The 16,797-nt window shown below is 37.0% G+C and overlaps 1 protein-coding gene across 1 annotated transcript in view; it reads right to left on the reverse strand.

The window, feature by feature from the left end:
* LOC106872032 (uncharacterized) overlaps nucleotides 1-14,932 on the reverse strand; it is a 335,806-nt gene extending 320,874 nt beyond the window's left edge. Inside the window, exon 1 of the mRNA XM_014918872.3 lies at nucleotides 13,643-14,932. Coding sequence (XP_014774358.1) covers nucleotides 13,643-13,754 — 112 coding nt within the window. The 5' untranslated portion in view covers nucleotides 13,755-14,932. The remainder of the gene's footprint in view (nucleotides 1-13,642) is intronic.
* Nucleotides 14,933-16,797: the final 1,865 nt, after the last annotated feature.

Consider the following 16,797-nt stretch of genomic DNA (forward strand, 5'->3'; position numbering starts at 1 on the left):
GGAGAGATATTGCAAGGTGAATGTAATACATGCATTATGTGAAGGCGTTAGAAATTATAATACGTATTGCTACAGAGGTGTTTAGAAAGAATATTTTAAATGGTGCAATACAGGCGTTAGAAGGTATAATAATTACATGGTGCTGTAAGAGGCTTGAGGTGGGATACATGTTTTAAATATAGACACGGCAGAAGGGATACTACATGGAGATACAGAGATGTAGGAAGTGTTACTACTACACTGTAGGTAGGAAGAAGCGCTAACAAAGATACAAGATGGAGAATATAGGAAGAAATATTAGAAACCAAGGAACAGACTCAAGCTAATGGTGACGCTGAAATGAATGAGAGAACGTCTCCAATGGACAGCATTACAAGAGTACAAAGGTACCATACAAAATGTATTAGAAAAATCTAAAATCTGATGCATCGCTGAGTTATTAGAAGTACTAACACCAGAAAAATACCGAGATGAAACTGGCAGAGTTTTGTTTCATTTATATTATTTTATTTTTCACACTTTAAATTTACTATTGCAAAATGTCCTGTCTAATCGAGCTAACTCAATTAAACAACATCGAAGTGCTGGTAGCGAAGGCTTAGTATTCAGGATGGCTTACCTACCTACACACACATACATACAAATATACCGTAGTGCTTTCAGTGTAACTAACAAAACTAATTATAGCAGTCAGACCCTAAGGTACATTTATTATAACGTAAGTTCTTGTCACATCGATCAATGCTGGTGTTGGAATGGATATGGTGAAATGTTAAAGCACCAAAAACGTGTGTGAGGGAGAGAGAGAAAGAGACACAGAGAGAGAGAGAGATTAAGTATTTCAAGTGTCACACCCAACAAAAATCGAAGAAAATGCAGAGGGTTGGCTTACAAGAACCACTCACTGTTCACATATCACCTACACATTAGTATACACTATACCCGTATAATTTAACTGAATACATATAGCTTCTGTGTATATAGTGAGTGACCAGAGAAGTATATCAGGTAAGGTATCAGAAAGCAAGTGTTACAATTCCAAATTAGAGACAATCATACGTAACACTCTACAGCCATTGTCGCCTTTTGAATATAAAACATGTGTGTGTGTGTGTGTATATATATATGTGTGTGTGTGTGTATATATATATGTGTGTGTGTGTGTGTGTATATATATATGTGTGTGTGTGTTTATATATAAACATAAAGCATATATACACACACAAACATGCATATATATATATATATATACACGTGTGTTTGTGTGTATAAATATAAAATATATATAGATGTATACAACAATATATATAGACACAAACACAGAAAGAGAAAATATAGATATCGTATAAACAATTATATGCATGAATATAGAATACGTATATACATCTAATATAAACAATAAATATAGAATATACATATATATTCTATAGGCATTGTATATCATTATCATGCTGGCATGGATCGGACGGTTTGACAGGAGTTAGCAAGCCAGAGGACTCCTGTTTGCTTTGGCACGGTTTCTATGGTTGGATGCCCTTTCTAACGCCAACCACTTTTCAGAGTGCACTTGGTGCTTTTATGGAGCACCAGCACCAGAGAGGTCACCAGGTATACTTACAAAGCGAAACCCCCTTTAACGAGGTGGGAATAATATTGAGATGGGTGGCTCTGTGCCAGGTGATGTGAGGTTAGAGTATGGTAGAGGGACAGAAATAGTCTTGCTACAGAGGAGATACATGGCTAACCCAGTTGGAAAAGAGAGAGAGAAGTTGGTGAAGAAGTATCAAGGTATACCCTAAAATCACAGGGTGGTGAAAGTAAATAAAGCAGTATGGAGGACAGGACAGGAGAGTAGGTAGGCAAGCTCACAATAAGCATGTTATGTGTGTGTGTATGTAGGCATTTATAGATAGACAGATAGATGTCCTATAAATATAATACTATGTATTATATGATATATACATCAAAGCTGTGCTATACATACATCACCATATTCATTTTCATGATCATATTTCTATGCTTACACAGGTCAGGCGAAATTTGTTGAAGCAGATTTTCTGCAGCTGGACGCTCCTCCTGTTGCCAACCCTCGCCTGTATCCAGTTGGAGGAGTGTCACACTCTTATGTCAGCGCCTTCATGTGGATTCTACAGCTGCAAACCTTTTCCTAACACCAGCCACTTTTATAAAGTATAATGGAAGCTTTTTCCTTGGAATATCACCATATATCTCCATCATTTAATATCCACTTTTCCATGCTTGCATGGGGTAGATGGAATTCATTAGGGTAGGTTTTTCTACATCCAGGTGCCTTTCCTTTCACCAACCCTCATTCATCTCCAGCCAAGGTAAATATTTCCACATGACAGGAAATGTTTCCATGAAAGACTGGGAAAATTTACACCACTTATATGCAATTTCAAGATGAGGAGGCATTAACAGATGTGCTCATAAGTCTTTGGTTAGCCTGGAAGAACAATGAAAGTAACTTGCCAAAGGTACAATGTAGAGGGACTGAACAAAAAACGACATGGTTGAGAAGCAAGCTTCTTAACCACAGCCGTATATACGAACATGAGTTTGCGCAAATAAACATATATGTATAACTATATGTATTTATGTATATAAGTGTGTGTGTATGCATATACGTAAAAAGCACCCAGCATACTCAGTTAAGTGGTTGGCATTAGGAAGGGCATCCAGCCACAGAAACCATGCCAAAACAGACAGCTGGAGGCTGCACCAGGCTCTAATCTGACCTGGCAAGGTTTCTACAGCTGGATGCCTTTCCTAATGCCAACCACTCTGAGAGTGTAGTGGGTACTTTTTACATGCCACTGGCACAGGATCCAGTCAAGCGGTACTGGCATTGACCACGCTTGAATGGTGCTTTTTACATGCTACCAGCATGGGAGCCAACCCAGCAGCACAGGCATCGACCATGCTCAGATGGTGCTTATTACGTGCCACCAGCATGGGTGCCAGTCAGACACACACCCACACACATTCATATATATCCGGATATATACATATCATCATCATTTAATTTCCCTTTATCAATGATGGCATAGGTTGAAAAGTTAAACAGGAACCAATGAGCCAGAAAACTTTGCTAAGCTCTAATGTCAGCTTTGGCATGGTTTCTATAGCTGGATGCCCTTTCTAATATCAGCCACTTTACAGAGTGCTTTATTCATGGTGACCCCACCAGTGCTGGCACCGGTGGGATCACCAAGTACTCTCAAAACGAGACACCCTTAACTGAGTTGAGTGCAGTAAATATTGAGAGATGTGAAAGCACGGTAGTGGGACAGGCTTCCTCAGTTGGAAATAGAGGAGTATTAGGTCAAGGTAGCAGGTGAATATGAGAGGGAGAATAGGGACACAAGAACAGAAAAAATGAGTGGGTACATACGTGCACTAGAGTGAAAAAAGTGTCACAGATGATCAGAGATTGAGGTGGGTGCATTGAAATATTAGTTTGGATGAGGGAAGTGAAAGAAATAGGTCAGGGAGGAGAAGGAGGAGGGGATAAGAGGAAAAAGTAGGGATACAATGTGTATTGTGTAGATAAATAGTATAATTTATAGTATTTGGGTGAGTAGTGCCACAGGTGGAAGATTGCTGGAGGGATAGGTGTTAGAAGGCAAGTTGTGTGGTTAGGTCTGATAGGACCTCATTTTTGCTAAGATAAATAGGTCTTCTCAAGCACAGTATATCATCATTCATATCAGTCGTTTTGTCATCTCCTCTAAGTCTCTACATTTTAAGGTCTACTTCACCCCACATCTCTCTATTCCAGAGGTAGCATCTACATTTGGCATTGAGCACTTCTTTATACATTTCTCCTTATCCATCTGCATCACATGATCATGCCAGCTCACTCTTCTCACACATCTGATGTTTCTTACACCCAATTTTTCTCTCAACACATCTGTATTTTGTCATATAGGTACACTCTTTTACTTGTTTCAGTCATTTGACTGCGGCCATGCTGGAGCACTGCCTTTAGTCGAGCAAATCGACACCAGGACTTATTCTTTGTAAGACTAGTACTTATTCTATCGGTCTCTTTTGCCAAACCACTCACAATGCTTTGGTCAGCCCGAGGCTATAGTAGAAGACACTTGCTCAAGGTGCCACGCAGTGGGACTGAACCCGGAACTATGTGGCTCATAAGCAAGCTACTTACCACACAGCCACTCCTGTAAACGTAATGAACATTAAAAAGGTGTTAACGGCTTAATAGAAAGAGAATATATCTTAACTTTTCAGATGTTAGTCCTTCATCATAAGAGAGAAGTTTAGATGGAGAAAAACGATAATCAGTAAAAAAAAAATGGACAAAGGATTGGAAACCAGATAAGAAAATTGTTATGTGGGTTGAGTTAAGGAGGAATGGGCAGGTGTGTAGATGCAAATATATGAGTATACCTGTGTCTGGAAACAAGCATAAAGGAACGGGGTGTTAGCATGGTATATGTGTATAGTGATGTGCAAAAAAAAGTGTAATGGTATTGGTTAGTGGGGGGACATTGGTGTGTTGCTGTGTGCATACTGATCATTATGTAAGTGATGTGAAAGTGAATGTGAGGCGGTACAGATATTGGTGAATCACAAAGGGTGACAGCAGCAATGAGGAAGACACTATGTGCATGCAGGTGTATAACAAAAGTACATCGGTGTGTGAAAGTATTTTTTCACAAAGAGGGAAGGTTTAAACAAATTTGAGAAAGATGGAAAAATTTAAGAATTCTGTAAAGAGAAAAAAAGTCAAGGAAACTGGTAAAAAAAAAACTATACAACAGTGGTAAAAGGTCCAGAGTGTTTGGTAGAGCACCCAAAGAATGGTAAGATACTTATAAAATCCATGAATGAAGGGAGATATCTGAGACGAAGAAGCCAGTAAAATCCATGGGGAAGAAATAACTGTGATGAACAAGTGAAAAACCTTATGTGATACATGTGATGTAAAAAGAAAATAGTAGACAACAAAATTTGTCTTTTTGAGAGAGAAGTAGAGAGTAAGGGAAAGGAAGAAGCAAGAGAACTATCATGTGGGGGGTGGGCAAGCTAAAGAATGAGTATCGGTCAAACAGAGGTGACAGGTGGAGGAGGGGGGGAAGAAAGGCATGATTCAAAGTTGTCAACAAAAAATAGTGCTTAAGTGTTGAAGAGTGAGTGTACATAAATGTGCACACATCCACATACCTGAGTGAGTGTGTGTGTATATATGTTTGTATACATGTGTATAAGTGGAGAGTGTACTTACAAGAGTAATAGTAACTGCATTTATGTGTCTATGTAAAGAGTAGGCAGGTATGGGTCCGTGTGTGTGTGTGTGTATCAAAGAGATAAGATGGTATGCGTATGTATGTGCACATGGAATAAATAGATGTAAGGGGATAAGTGTATCTGCATGTCAGTGCATGTGTGCAAGTGTGTGAAAGAGATAAGGTGGTAGAGGAGTTGAGGTGTATGTGCGTACACCAATGGGTAAGTGAAAGGTGTGAATGTATATGGGAGTGGTGATTGAAAAGATGTGTATAGAAACTGTATGTGTTGAGGGTGTGTGTGCAAGGTGACTCATGGTTAGTAGGAAAGGGAGAGCAAGAGGAAGAGGTGTGTAATTCTGGAGCAGTTGGAAGAAATATACAAGTTAGACAAAGTGCGGTTGTGAATTTAGACCAAAGGGCATGAATGTTGGAGAGAGAAGATGAGTTCCTGCTCTCTATGAATCTGAAGGTGAGTGTTAGATGCCAAGCCACATACTGAGAGTGGTAGGCAGAGCAGTGCAAAACAAAGTAGAGAGAACAGTACTCAAGACCCAAAAGTAGATTAAAATATAGTCTTTTATTGAAGCTGTTACTCTGAGTTGACGAAAGCAAGTATCATACGACTACCTGTAACACTATTTTCACTCAGTGTACTTCCTAATCTGTCTCATATCCACATTGTACCTAAACCTCACATCTCTCTCTCTCGTCTTCCAGGTTAGTAAGTCATGTATTCACCTCTTCAGCAAAATACCTGCTCTTCTCCCTCTACCATAGTTTCTCTCTCCAGTCTATACCCAGCTCAGTTGAGAAGTCATATCTTGCAAGTCTTGGTAACCTCACTGGTGCAGGTGCCAGGTAGAAAGCATCCAGCACACTCTGTTATGTGGTTGCATTAGGAAGGGTATCTAACTGTAGAAATTATACCAAAACAGACATAGAGCCTAACTGAGCCTTCTGGCTGATCTGTTTTTCTCAAACCGTCCAACCCATGCCAGCAAGGAAAAAGGGACAGTAAATGATGATGATATATATATACTCATATATACACATTTATATATGTGTTTACATATATATAAATGTGTGCGTGTGTATATAATTGAATAAATATAAAATACATCAAGTACAGGACATCACCAACAAGCATATGTGGGCACAGGACGTCATTAAACCTGTACAACAAAAAAATACGTTGTTCGTCTTATTTTCCATTTGTGTCTTTCGTTGTTCGAAAAATAGTTCATATTCCATGTTCTCGTACTTCGTATTTTTTGTTGTACACGTTTCATGACGTCCTGTGCCCACATATGCATACATATATATACTTATAGATGTAAGTATGTACATATACATATATATATATATATTATTTATATCATTAAATGATTGAATGCCACGCATCCTCTTCCAAGTATATATATATAAGAAATAATTAAGATTCAGTTGAATTAGGTACTTAAGCTGAAACACAAAGTCAGTCTGGTATTATCCGCACAGCTCAAAGTAAGGTGAATAAAATCAAAATAATCAACAGGATATCAAGTAAGTAATGCAGTATGACTGTTTCAAAATGGAGAGATTCAATGGATATAAGTTACTTTAAAAATTAATAATATTAACGCATGTGTGCATGCACACACACATAATAAACATGTTTATGTATTCTTAGTCTATTGGAGTATTTCAACTGATCAAAATGTAATCTCTCTGTATTATCCTTTTTCATACCCTGAAGATTTTCCACCCAAAGTATTTTGAAATGCAAACTTATATATTTATATATGTTTTGTAACTTAAATAGGATGGGAAATGAAACAATTGTAGGTAACAATGATAATCAATTAATAAATTAATTTATATCCATTGACTCTCCTTTTTCAAAATAATATTTGATCATTTATAATATATTCATTGAAGAAATATTTCTTCAAAATACAATATATTAAACCAGCGTATCTTGGATAAAAAATATCCCTATAAGAGGTCTAAATATCCTCATAGTGACTATATATATATATATATATATAGAGAGAGAGAGAGAGAGAGAGAGAGAGAGGGGGGGGAGATACATGCATGTATACATAAATAGATGTATATATACATAAATATATATGTGCAAGTGTCTTCTGCTATAGCCCTGAATCAACAAAAGCCTTGTGAGGGGATTTGGTAGATGGAAACTAAAAAAAGCCCATCATGTGTGTGGTGTTGGGGGGATGAGAGGAGTGGCTGGGTGTGTGTGTGTGTGTCTGTGTTCTCAATCAAAACTGTCTAAGAAACGGAAACATGAAACTCTGAGTAGCAGTTTTTTGCAATTTCTAGTGATGTCTTTGCAGCTTTAAGAATAAAGCATATTACTCTACCTCTGGTATTCGAGTACTATTTTTTCCCACCTTGTTTCACATTTATGTGCTTACTCCAGTATATATATTTATATACATATATACATGCATGTATACATAAATACATGTATATATATACATATATATATACATATATATATATATATATATATATATATATATACACATATATTTATATAAGGGCATTACTATATAATAACGCCTCACGCCATGAGGGACTCTAAGGTCCATTTCGGGAATAAATGATGGATTTTTTCCCTTATGAGGTTTTTTTCACGCTAGCTACTTGATAAATTCTTGTAAAAGAATTCGTCCTATTATTGAATATATATACATATATATATATATATATATATACATATATATATATATATATATATATATATATATATATATATATATGCGCGCGTCTTCTTCTATAGCCCTGGGTTAACCTAGTGGGTGGATTTGATCGATGGAAACTAAAAAGGCCCATCATATATGTGTGAGCGAGTGTGTGTGTGTGTGTGTGTGTGTGTGTGTGTGTGCTAGTGTGTGTTGGTGTGTGTCAGTGTGTGTGTATGTGAGGCATGTGCAGGTGTTTGTTATTATTTCCTTGCCTTGACTTTGTGTGGTAGTTGTAAACACATCACAGTTATACAATCAGTTTCCTTTGTTTCCAATGTTCCATGAAAATATGTCTGGTCATGAAGAGATTATACCTTACTTAGAAACAGATGAGGCTTGGTGATAGGGAAAGCTTCTGGCTGTAAAAAAAATCTACAACAAATTTCATCTAACCCATATGAGCATAGGAAAGTTGGCGTTAAAAAAATTGTGATGATGGTATGTGTGTGTGTGTGTATACAAAAACAAGCATACACACATATCTATATACATGTCTCAGAGGCAATGACAAATGACTGAGACCTTTGGTAATGTGCCGTGCTTGAGAAGACCCATCAAACCAAGTGAAATCATAGAGATGGTAGATGCTAGTGTCATGCAACTGGCACCCATGCCGGCGGCGTGTAAAAACACCCATTACACTCTTGGAGTGGTTGGTGTTGGGAAGGGCATCCAGTCATAGAAACCATGCCAAATCAGACTGATATCTGGTGCAGCCCCCTCAGCTTATCAGCCGTGGTCAAAGCACCCAACCCAAGCCAGCAGAGACAATGGAAGGATGATGATGATACACACACACACACAAAGAGGGAGAGCAACAGACAGATTAGGTAGCCATATATATATATATATATATATTAGTCATATATATCGATATGGTTTGCTGATTCACTCACCAAACAGTGAATCCCATTTCACACCCTGTCTGATTGGTACCCAAAAATGCATGTGCCAATGTGAATCATTTTCAGATTCTTGTTCAACATCTTTCTATTAATGGCTACAGTCAACTTTTTGAAAGTCTCAATGTACTGCTCACATTTCAAAGTGCTGCTACATTCCAGTAAAAATTTGGATAATGATTCCCAAAAATGCCGCCCTTGTCATTCCAAAAATCAGTCACCATAACATCCTGTGCTGAGTGTTGGCTCTTGAAATCCTTAGGCCTAGTAGAAGAGTTGTAACACCATTTCATGGACTGATTTTCTACCTCTGGATTATAAAGATACTGCCACATTTCATCCCTTTTTGCTAGATCTGAAAAAAAAATATGTCTTCATTGGCTTCCAATAGATCAGAGTAAACTTGCACCCTTCTCTCCTTCAAATCAGAAGCCAACTACCAAGGTACCTACTTTGTACACACTTTCTGATACTCAAAGTGTTCCCCCATCTTCTGTACTGCCCTATGACCACAATCCAGTTGTGCAGTAATGTATGCAAATCAATTTGTCCACCCTGATGGGCAATTCATATCCATGATCAAAGTTGAGTCGAGTCCCCTACTACATGGTCTGTCTTCAATACTGGTTTCACTTTTAAACCTCATCCATTTCTGTACACTGGACTTGTTAATGGTGTATCCTTGTAAACAACACAGGGGTCTTCTGTGAATACCAGACATTCTGCACCTGCTTTTTCATCAAGATCTAAATGACAACACATTGCTCCTGCTTCAGACTCATTATTTCCCTACAATGTAGAATAGGAAGAAGAGTTATTCTACCAACATGTGCAATTTGAATGACCTATGTCAAGTTCATAGATATGTTATGCCCACTTTTGCTAAACATCTGGCAAAAACCTTGTGTGTATGTAATATATACACATGCACATATAAATACACATCCGATATATGTATATACATATTTATGTATATGCAATATATACATCTATATATATATTCAATATATGTGTGTATGTATATATAAACATATATCTGTGTCCCGAATGCCTACACACACACATTTGTGTGTGTATGTGTATATATATATATATATATATATATATATATATATACATATATATATATATATATATATATATATATATATATATAGCAATGACAAAATGGAGGCGCATGTTCTCCATTTTCTCATTGCTATATAAATTTAGGGTAAAATAACCCCTTTTTACTCGCACCCACTTATTGTACTTGGTATAACACTAGTGTAACAATAATTGGGTACCCTCCCAGCAGTATATTGGATAGATACTATCCCTTAGTGGGTTGTATCCTCAACCCCTAACTCTCTTGCATTATATATATATATATATATATATATATATATATATATATATATATAGGCACAAGTATGGATGTGTGGTTGAGAAGCTTGCATCCCAACCATGTGGTTTTGGGTACAATCCTACAGTGTGGCACCTTAAGCCAGTTTTCTACTATAGTTCTAGACTGACCAATGCCTTATCATTGGATAAGGTAGGAAACTGAAAGAAGCTCATCGTTTATATAAATATATATATTTATGTACATATTTGTGTGTAAACATGTTTGTGTATACCATTGTCTTGATATCAGGCACTGGTTGGAAACGGACATCCTTCAAGCAAGTATAACCACGAGGAAATATTCCTTTGCTTGGTAACAGCTGAGAATTGGCAACAGGAAAGGCGTCCAGCCACAGAAAACCTGCCTTGATGAATTCTATCTGCTCCATCAATGGCGCATGGAAAAGTGGACATTAAAACATTAAAAAAAGTGGCATATATCCATGTACATGGCTAAGGAGCTTGCTTCCCAAGCACTAGCTTCCAGATGTTTTCTACAATAGTCCCAGAGTGATCAAACATGTGAGTGGATTTGGTAGATGGAAACTAAAAGAAGCCCATCATATGTGTGTGTGAGGCACAGGTGTGGCTGTGTGGTAAGAAGTTTGCCTCCCAACCACAAGGTTCCGGTTTCAGTCTCACTGCATTGCACCTTGGGCAAGTGTCTTCTGCTATAGTCCCTGAGCACCCAAAGCTTTGTGAATGGATTGGTAAAAGGAAACTGAATGAAACTTTTCATGTATGTATGTGTGTGTGTGTGTGTGTGTATGTAATGTATGTATGTGTACGTTTGTGTCCCCTTGTCTTGATATTGTGTGGTAGTTGTAAAAATTAGTGTCACTGTCATACAAGCAGTTTCATTCGTTTCAAATATTGTGTGGACATGTCTGGCTATGTGAAAATACCATTTTGCTTGGAAACTAGTGAGGGTTGATGACAGGAAGGGCATCCAGGCATAGAAAATCTGTCTCCATAAACTGCATGTGATCCATGCAAGCATGGAAAAGAGGACAATAAAATGATTATATATATAAGTATATATCTATACATGTCTGAACGTGCATGTGTATGTATGTATATATATATAGAGAGAGAGAGAGAGGGGGCAGTGTGGTAAGTAGCTTGCTTACCAATCACACGGTTCCGGGTTCAGTCCCACTGCATGGCACCTTGGGCAAATGTCTCCTACCAAAGCCTTGAGTGGATTTGGTAGACGGAAGCTGAAAGAAACCCGTCGTATATATATGTGTATGTGTATATATATATATGTGTTTGTGTCTGTGGTTGTCCTCCCACCATCGCTTGACAACCGCTGGTGTGTTTACGTCCCCCCTAACTTAGCGGTTCGGCAAAAGGGTCCGATAGAATAAGTACTAGGCTTACAATGAATAAGTCCTGGAGTCGATTTGTTCGACTAAAAGGCGAGGCTCCAGCATGGCCGCAGCTAAATGATTGAAACAAATAAAAGAACATATATATATCCGGCCATAGGAAATATTATCCATCTGACCCATGTAGGCATGAAAGACTGGACGTCAAATGATGGTGTGTGTGTGTTTGCATGTTTACACTTATTCATAAATTCTAATATAAATATGCTTATACGTACATATATGTTTTATACAAATATAAATATACCTACACATATATATTTATTTTATATAAATTTACATACATAGAAATATATTCTGACATATTAATTTTACATTTAAACATAAAATTACCTGAATATACAAACATACTCTTACATATATACATTTATACACACACACAAATACTGTACATACATTCTTATATAGCTTATATAGATTTACACGTTCTCATATATAGTCATAAATACTCCCTTATATATATATATATATATATATATATATATATATATATATATATATTTATATATATATATATTATAATTTTTCGTCTTCTATTTGTTTCAGTTATATGACTGCGGCCATGCAGGGGCACATCCTTGAAATTATGAGTTCCCATGCCGGGAATCGATCCCGGCCGGGCCGCCTGGGTGTGTGTGCGCCGTGTGTGCGCACACACACATACATACATACATACGCAGTATATACATTCTTACAGATATATCCGTTTATATTTAAGTACAATCTTTACGCACACACCAAGTATAAATATATGTGTGCATGAATGTAGAAAATATATTTTCTCCTCAGTCACACACACACACACACATATATTCATAAGTGTATATAATAATTCATTTGAACTGAGTAATGTTATGAACACGCAATGTGTATAGTACAAAGGCAGTGTTCCTACTGGAATAGTAGGATCAGTTTTGTGTTCGCCCCCAAGCTGGATAGATTGAGAAGTAGGCTAAAGACAGGAACAACCGAAAATACAGGTGGACTGGCAGGAAATAGTTGAAGACATAATGGTAAATGGGAGGGAAAGGAGGAGGAGGGCGTTGTGAAGAAAGAACTGATAGCTGGTTTGCTTGTACGACGAGGCCTGGAGATAGGATAGGGAATGAATGACAGATACACACACACACGCACCTAGATATATATAGGCAGAGATCGAAATGAAATGTAAAATTTATGTTAAAAAAGGTACAACGATAAGAAGAGTTCGATAGATGGCTAGATCTTAGACGAATCCATAGCTAATAGCATATTAAATTTGTCTGAAATAATAGCGATCGACTGACAGATTTTTATAATAAATAGATATACAAATATATCTAATAAATATATATACATCTATACGTACATCTGTGTATGCGTATTTGCATATATATATGTACACACACACGTATGTGTGTGTATATAAATATATACATACATGTATGTGTGTATATAAATACGTTTATATATAAAAATACTTGTATACATACAAAATAATGTGTATGCATATATATGTGTATACACACACACTCTCACACACAGATATATATATATATATATATATATATATATATATATATACATACATGCACACACATAACACACGTTGGGATGGATTTAAGTATTTTGTTGTAAAACACGACACCAGTGGAAGAAAGAAAGATAGGGGAGTTGCAGGGGGGGGGGACGAAATGATGAAGAGTTTTGTAAAGGATGGAGAATTATGGGGGATAAGGAGAAAGAATACCGAAAAAGGGATGGGAAATCGATCGGCTTAATCTATAATCCACAAATCACAGGGATATAATAAGAACAGCAACAATAATAATAATAGTTATAAAATAGCATCAACGTTGGTGTTGTTACAAGGTAATGAATGAAGGCGGGGTGAGGGATACCAAGTGGCGTGGTTTAATATACAGACTGATGTAGGGAATGGGGAGGATGTTACTTACCATTGTGCTCTGCAAAAATATTTCCAGAGGAGATCCGTGGTTCTTTTGTCTTCGGTACTTTACTTTTCCCAGAACTGGACGATCTTGGTTCTTTGGTCTGTTGAGCTCCCATTTTCTTGTTATTGTTTGGGGGGATGATGGTAACTGTGTAATATTCTTCCCTTTTTTTTTTCTTTTAATAATCCACCAGGGCGTGTTGAACAGATTTATGGTATGTATGTATATGCATATACATACATACCATAAATATAGATATTATGTGTATGTATAAATGTAAATACGATAATTAGCTAGATGGATGGATGGGTATATATATTTATTATATATACATGTGTATATATATATGTATATATATATACATATATATATATATATATATATATATATATATATATATATATATATATATATATATATATAACCACCCTAAAGACCTAGTTTATTTATATACAAGTGTATGTGAGATTAAGTCCTATGTGTTTATATATACATGTATGTACATACATGTGTACATATATATACATGAGTGAGAATGTGTATGTATATATATGAATGTTTGTATAATTAGTAAGTGCCTATTGATAATGTAAATCTGTGTGTCTACACATCGCCAATGGCCAGTTCTTGGCTTCCCAGTGGATAGCAGTACCACATCTTGACCATGTTACTCTCTCACTCCCAATGAATGTGTGTTTGTATATATATATGTACCTAACAGGGTGACACCTGCCCAGCTGCTCGTTGAATATATATAACATCTAAGATACATATATTATAGGAAAGCTTTTTTCTTTTTAAATGAGGACTAAAATAATCAAAACATGTCAGAAGATGGTTGCGTATATAGGCATGTAAATGTGGATATGTATATATATATATGTGTGTGTGTGTGTTTCTAAAGCTTTCTATTAGTATGTAAGTGTGATCATGGGAGAATGAGAGAGCTTGGGTTTTCTTACAACACAGTCGGTCTACAACTGACTACACAATATCATAGTAATAGTAATAGTAGTAGCATGCTAACAAGAGCGGAGCTTCATTTTCAATTGGATGGATGAGTGTGACTGGAACTGGACTTGTGTTTCAACTAGCATTTCCGTCCTGCCGTCGAAAACAAATGCTAACAGCACCAGGGTAAATATCTGGCCACAGACTGGATCTTATTTAGTGGCCAGATAAAGCCGAATTTCATCCATTGAAGGGGTAAACGAGAGGCACTGTTGGCTATTTCCTTGGTTGTGTGGCTGGCGCCATCTTGACGTCTTTGCTATTACAGACGGGGGAAGAGGGAGGAGGGAGAGAGTGAGAAAGAGAGGAAGTAACATAGATTGAGCGAAGGAGTGGAGGTAAGAGAGAAAGGAAAGAGTAAGGATGAAGACAGGGGGGAACGGTTAAGATATAAAGAGGAAGAGATAGAATGTGATTGAAAGAAAGAAATAAAAAGAAATACCAAGTGGAAGTGTTGAACGATAGATAGAAGAATAGAGGGCGAGAAAAATACAGAGAGAAACATGAGAGGGGTGTTATGAGGTGAACGAACATGAGGAAACAGAAAGAAGATAGAAAAAGAAAAACAGATATATCGAGAGAGAAAGATGTTTAGAGAGATTTAGGGAGAAAAAGAGAAGGTGCGAGAAACAGGCATTGAGAAATTCAGGGAGAAAATAAACAAAAAGGAAAATTAAACACAGCTAGAGAGAAAACATGTTCATAAAGAGAGAGAGAGAGAGAGAAATGTACTAAAGGAGGGAGATATTGAAATGGAAAAGAAAGAGAGAAAGTAGGTACGAAGAAATTTAAGGGTGGGACATATGGAAAGAGAGGCGAAAAGAGAAAGATAGATTGGTTTGATAGAGTGAGAATGTCATAGAAAAAAGGAACACAGTGAGACGAAGGGGACAGCTCTAGTACGACAACAGAGAGGAATAGGGGCAGTTAGCAGGCAGTTCGGTGCTTGCAGTGAGGTATGGAGAAGTAATAGGGGTAAACATGTGTATGAGGGGAAGCTTAGACAATGAAAGAGTAAGCGGAAGGCGGTTTAGAATCATCATTTCCTGACATACACGAGACTATGGCATGTCAATTTCGAACACTGGACCAGGGTACTGCTACTACTTCAACTACCAGTACTAATACCCAACGAAGAACCCCTGCGTAGTCGTTCGACCTACTAGAAACCGCAGTCAAGTCGCGCCCTACGGTCTTAGTAAAGGAAATTACACAGTAGATTAACGTACTGCTAAAAGAATGGGATGTTTGCGACTGGAATGCTTGATTCAAGGCTGACCTAGGCCTAAACGACAACTACTACTACTAAGTTTCTATGACTAAGCAGAACACCAATATCTAGAAAGGTGTAATCGATTGTTTCGACTTTTAGTATTTTACTGGTACGTGTTTATCGAACCTGGAAGGATAAACATTGGAGTCAATCCCGTTGGAATTACTGTTTACTTTTGTAAATCTTGATTTATTATATCAATCATGTAAATAATCTCCAGGAACATTTAGGCTGAGAACCATTAATTTTAAAGCATCAAATGGTTAGAGCTCGGAGAGGAGTTCGATATTTTCCTTCCTCGTGGCACTTGGACTTATCGAACTCTGCTTAGAACTCTCTCCTGTTGACTAACTGTTGCAGACGCAGACAATCACTAATTTCCCCGGAAATCGGACTTTTCTCTGAAGCATCAAATGCAGTACTTTTACTGCTTTAAACGTAATTTATGGTTTTGTACCTATGTTAGAAGTCATTATTAATAATAACTGTTTCTAACATAGGCATAATGCCAGATTTTTTTTGTTTTTCGGATAGGGTGGAAAACATAATACCAGAAAGATTAAAGGCAGGCGCGATTTGAACTCGGAATGTAACCACCCCGAACAAATATTGTAAGACATTTAATCCGTTGATCTAACGATTCCGCTATTTATGGCCCTTCGTTTCTGACATAGACATAGACACAAAGCCTTAAATTTAAGGATAAAAGAAAAACCGATTATATTGACCCTATATTTCCCTGAAACTTTATTTTATTGACACCTCCACCACGGAAGTTTAACTGGCAAAATCGATTTCGGAGGAATTTGAACTCGACATAAAAACCTGTTACGAAATACCGCATTATTATTATTTTGTCCGTGGCTCTAACGAT

The sequence above is a fragment of the Octopus bimaculoides genome, chromosome 8, assembly GCF_046866305.1.
Source record: "Octopus bimaculoides isolate indiv1 chromosome 8, ASM4686630v1, whole genome shotgun sequence".
In the NCBI taxonomy this organism is placed as follows: domain Eukaryota; kingdom Metazoa; phylum Mollusca; class Cephalopoda; order Octopoda; family Octopodidae; genus Octopus; species Octopus bimaculoides.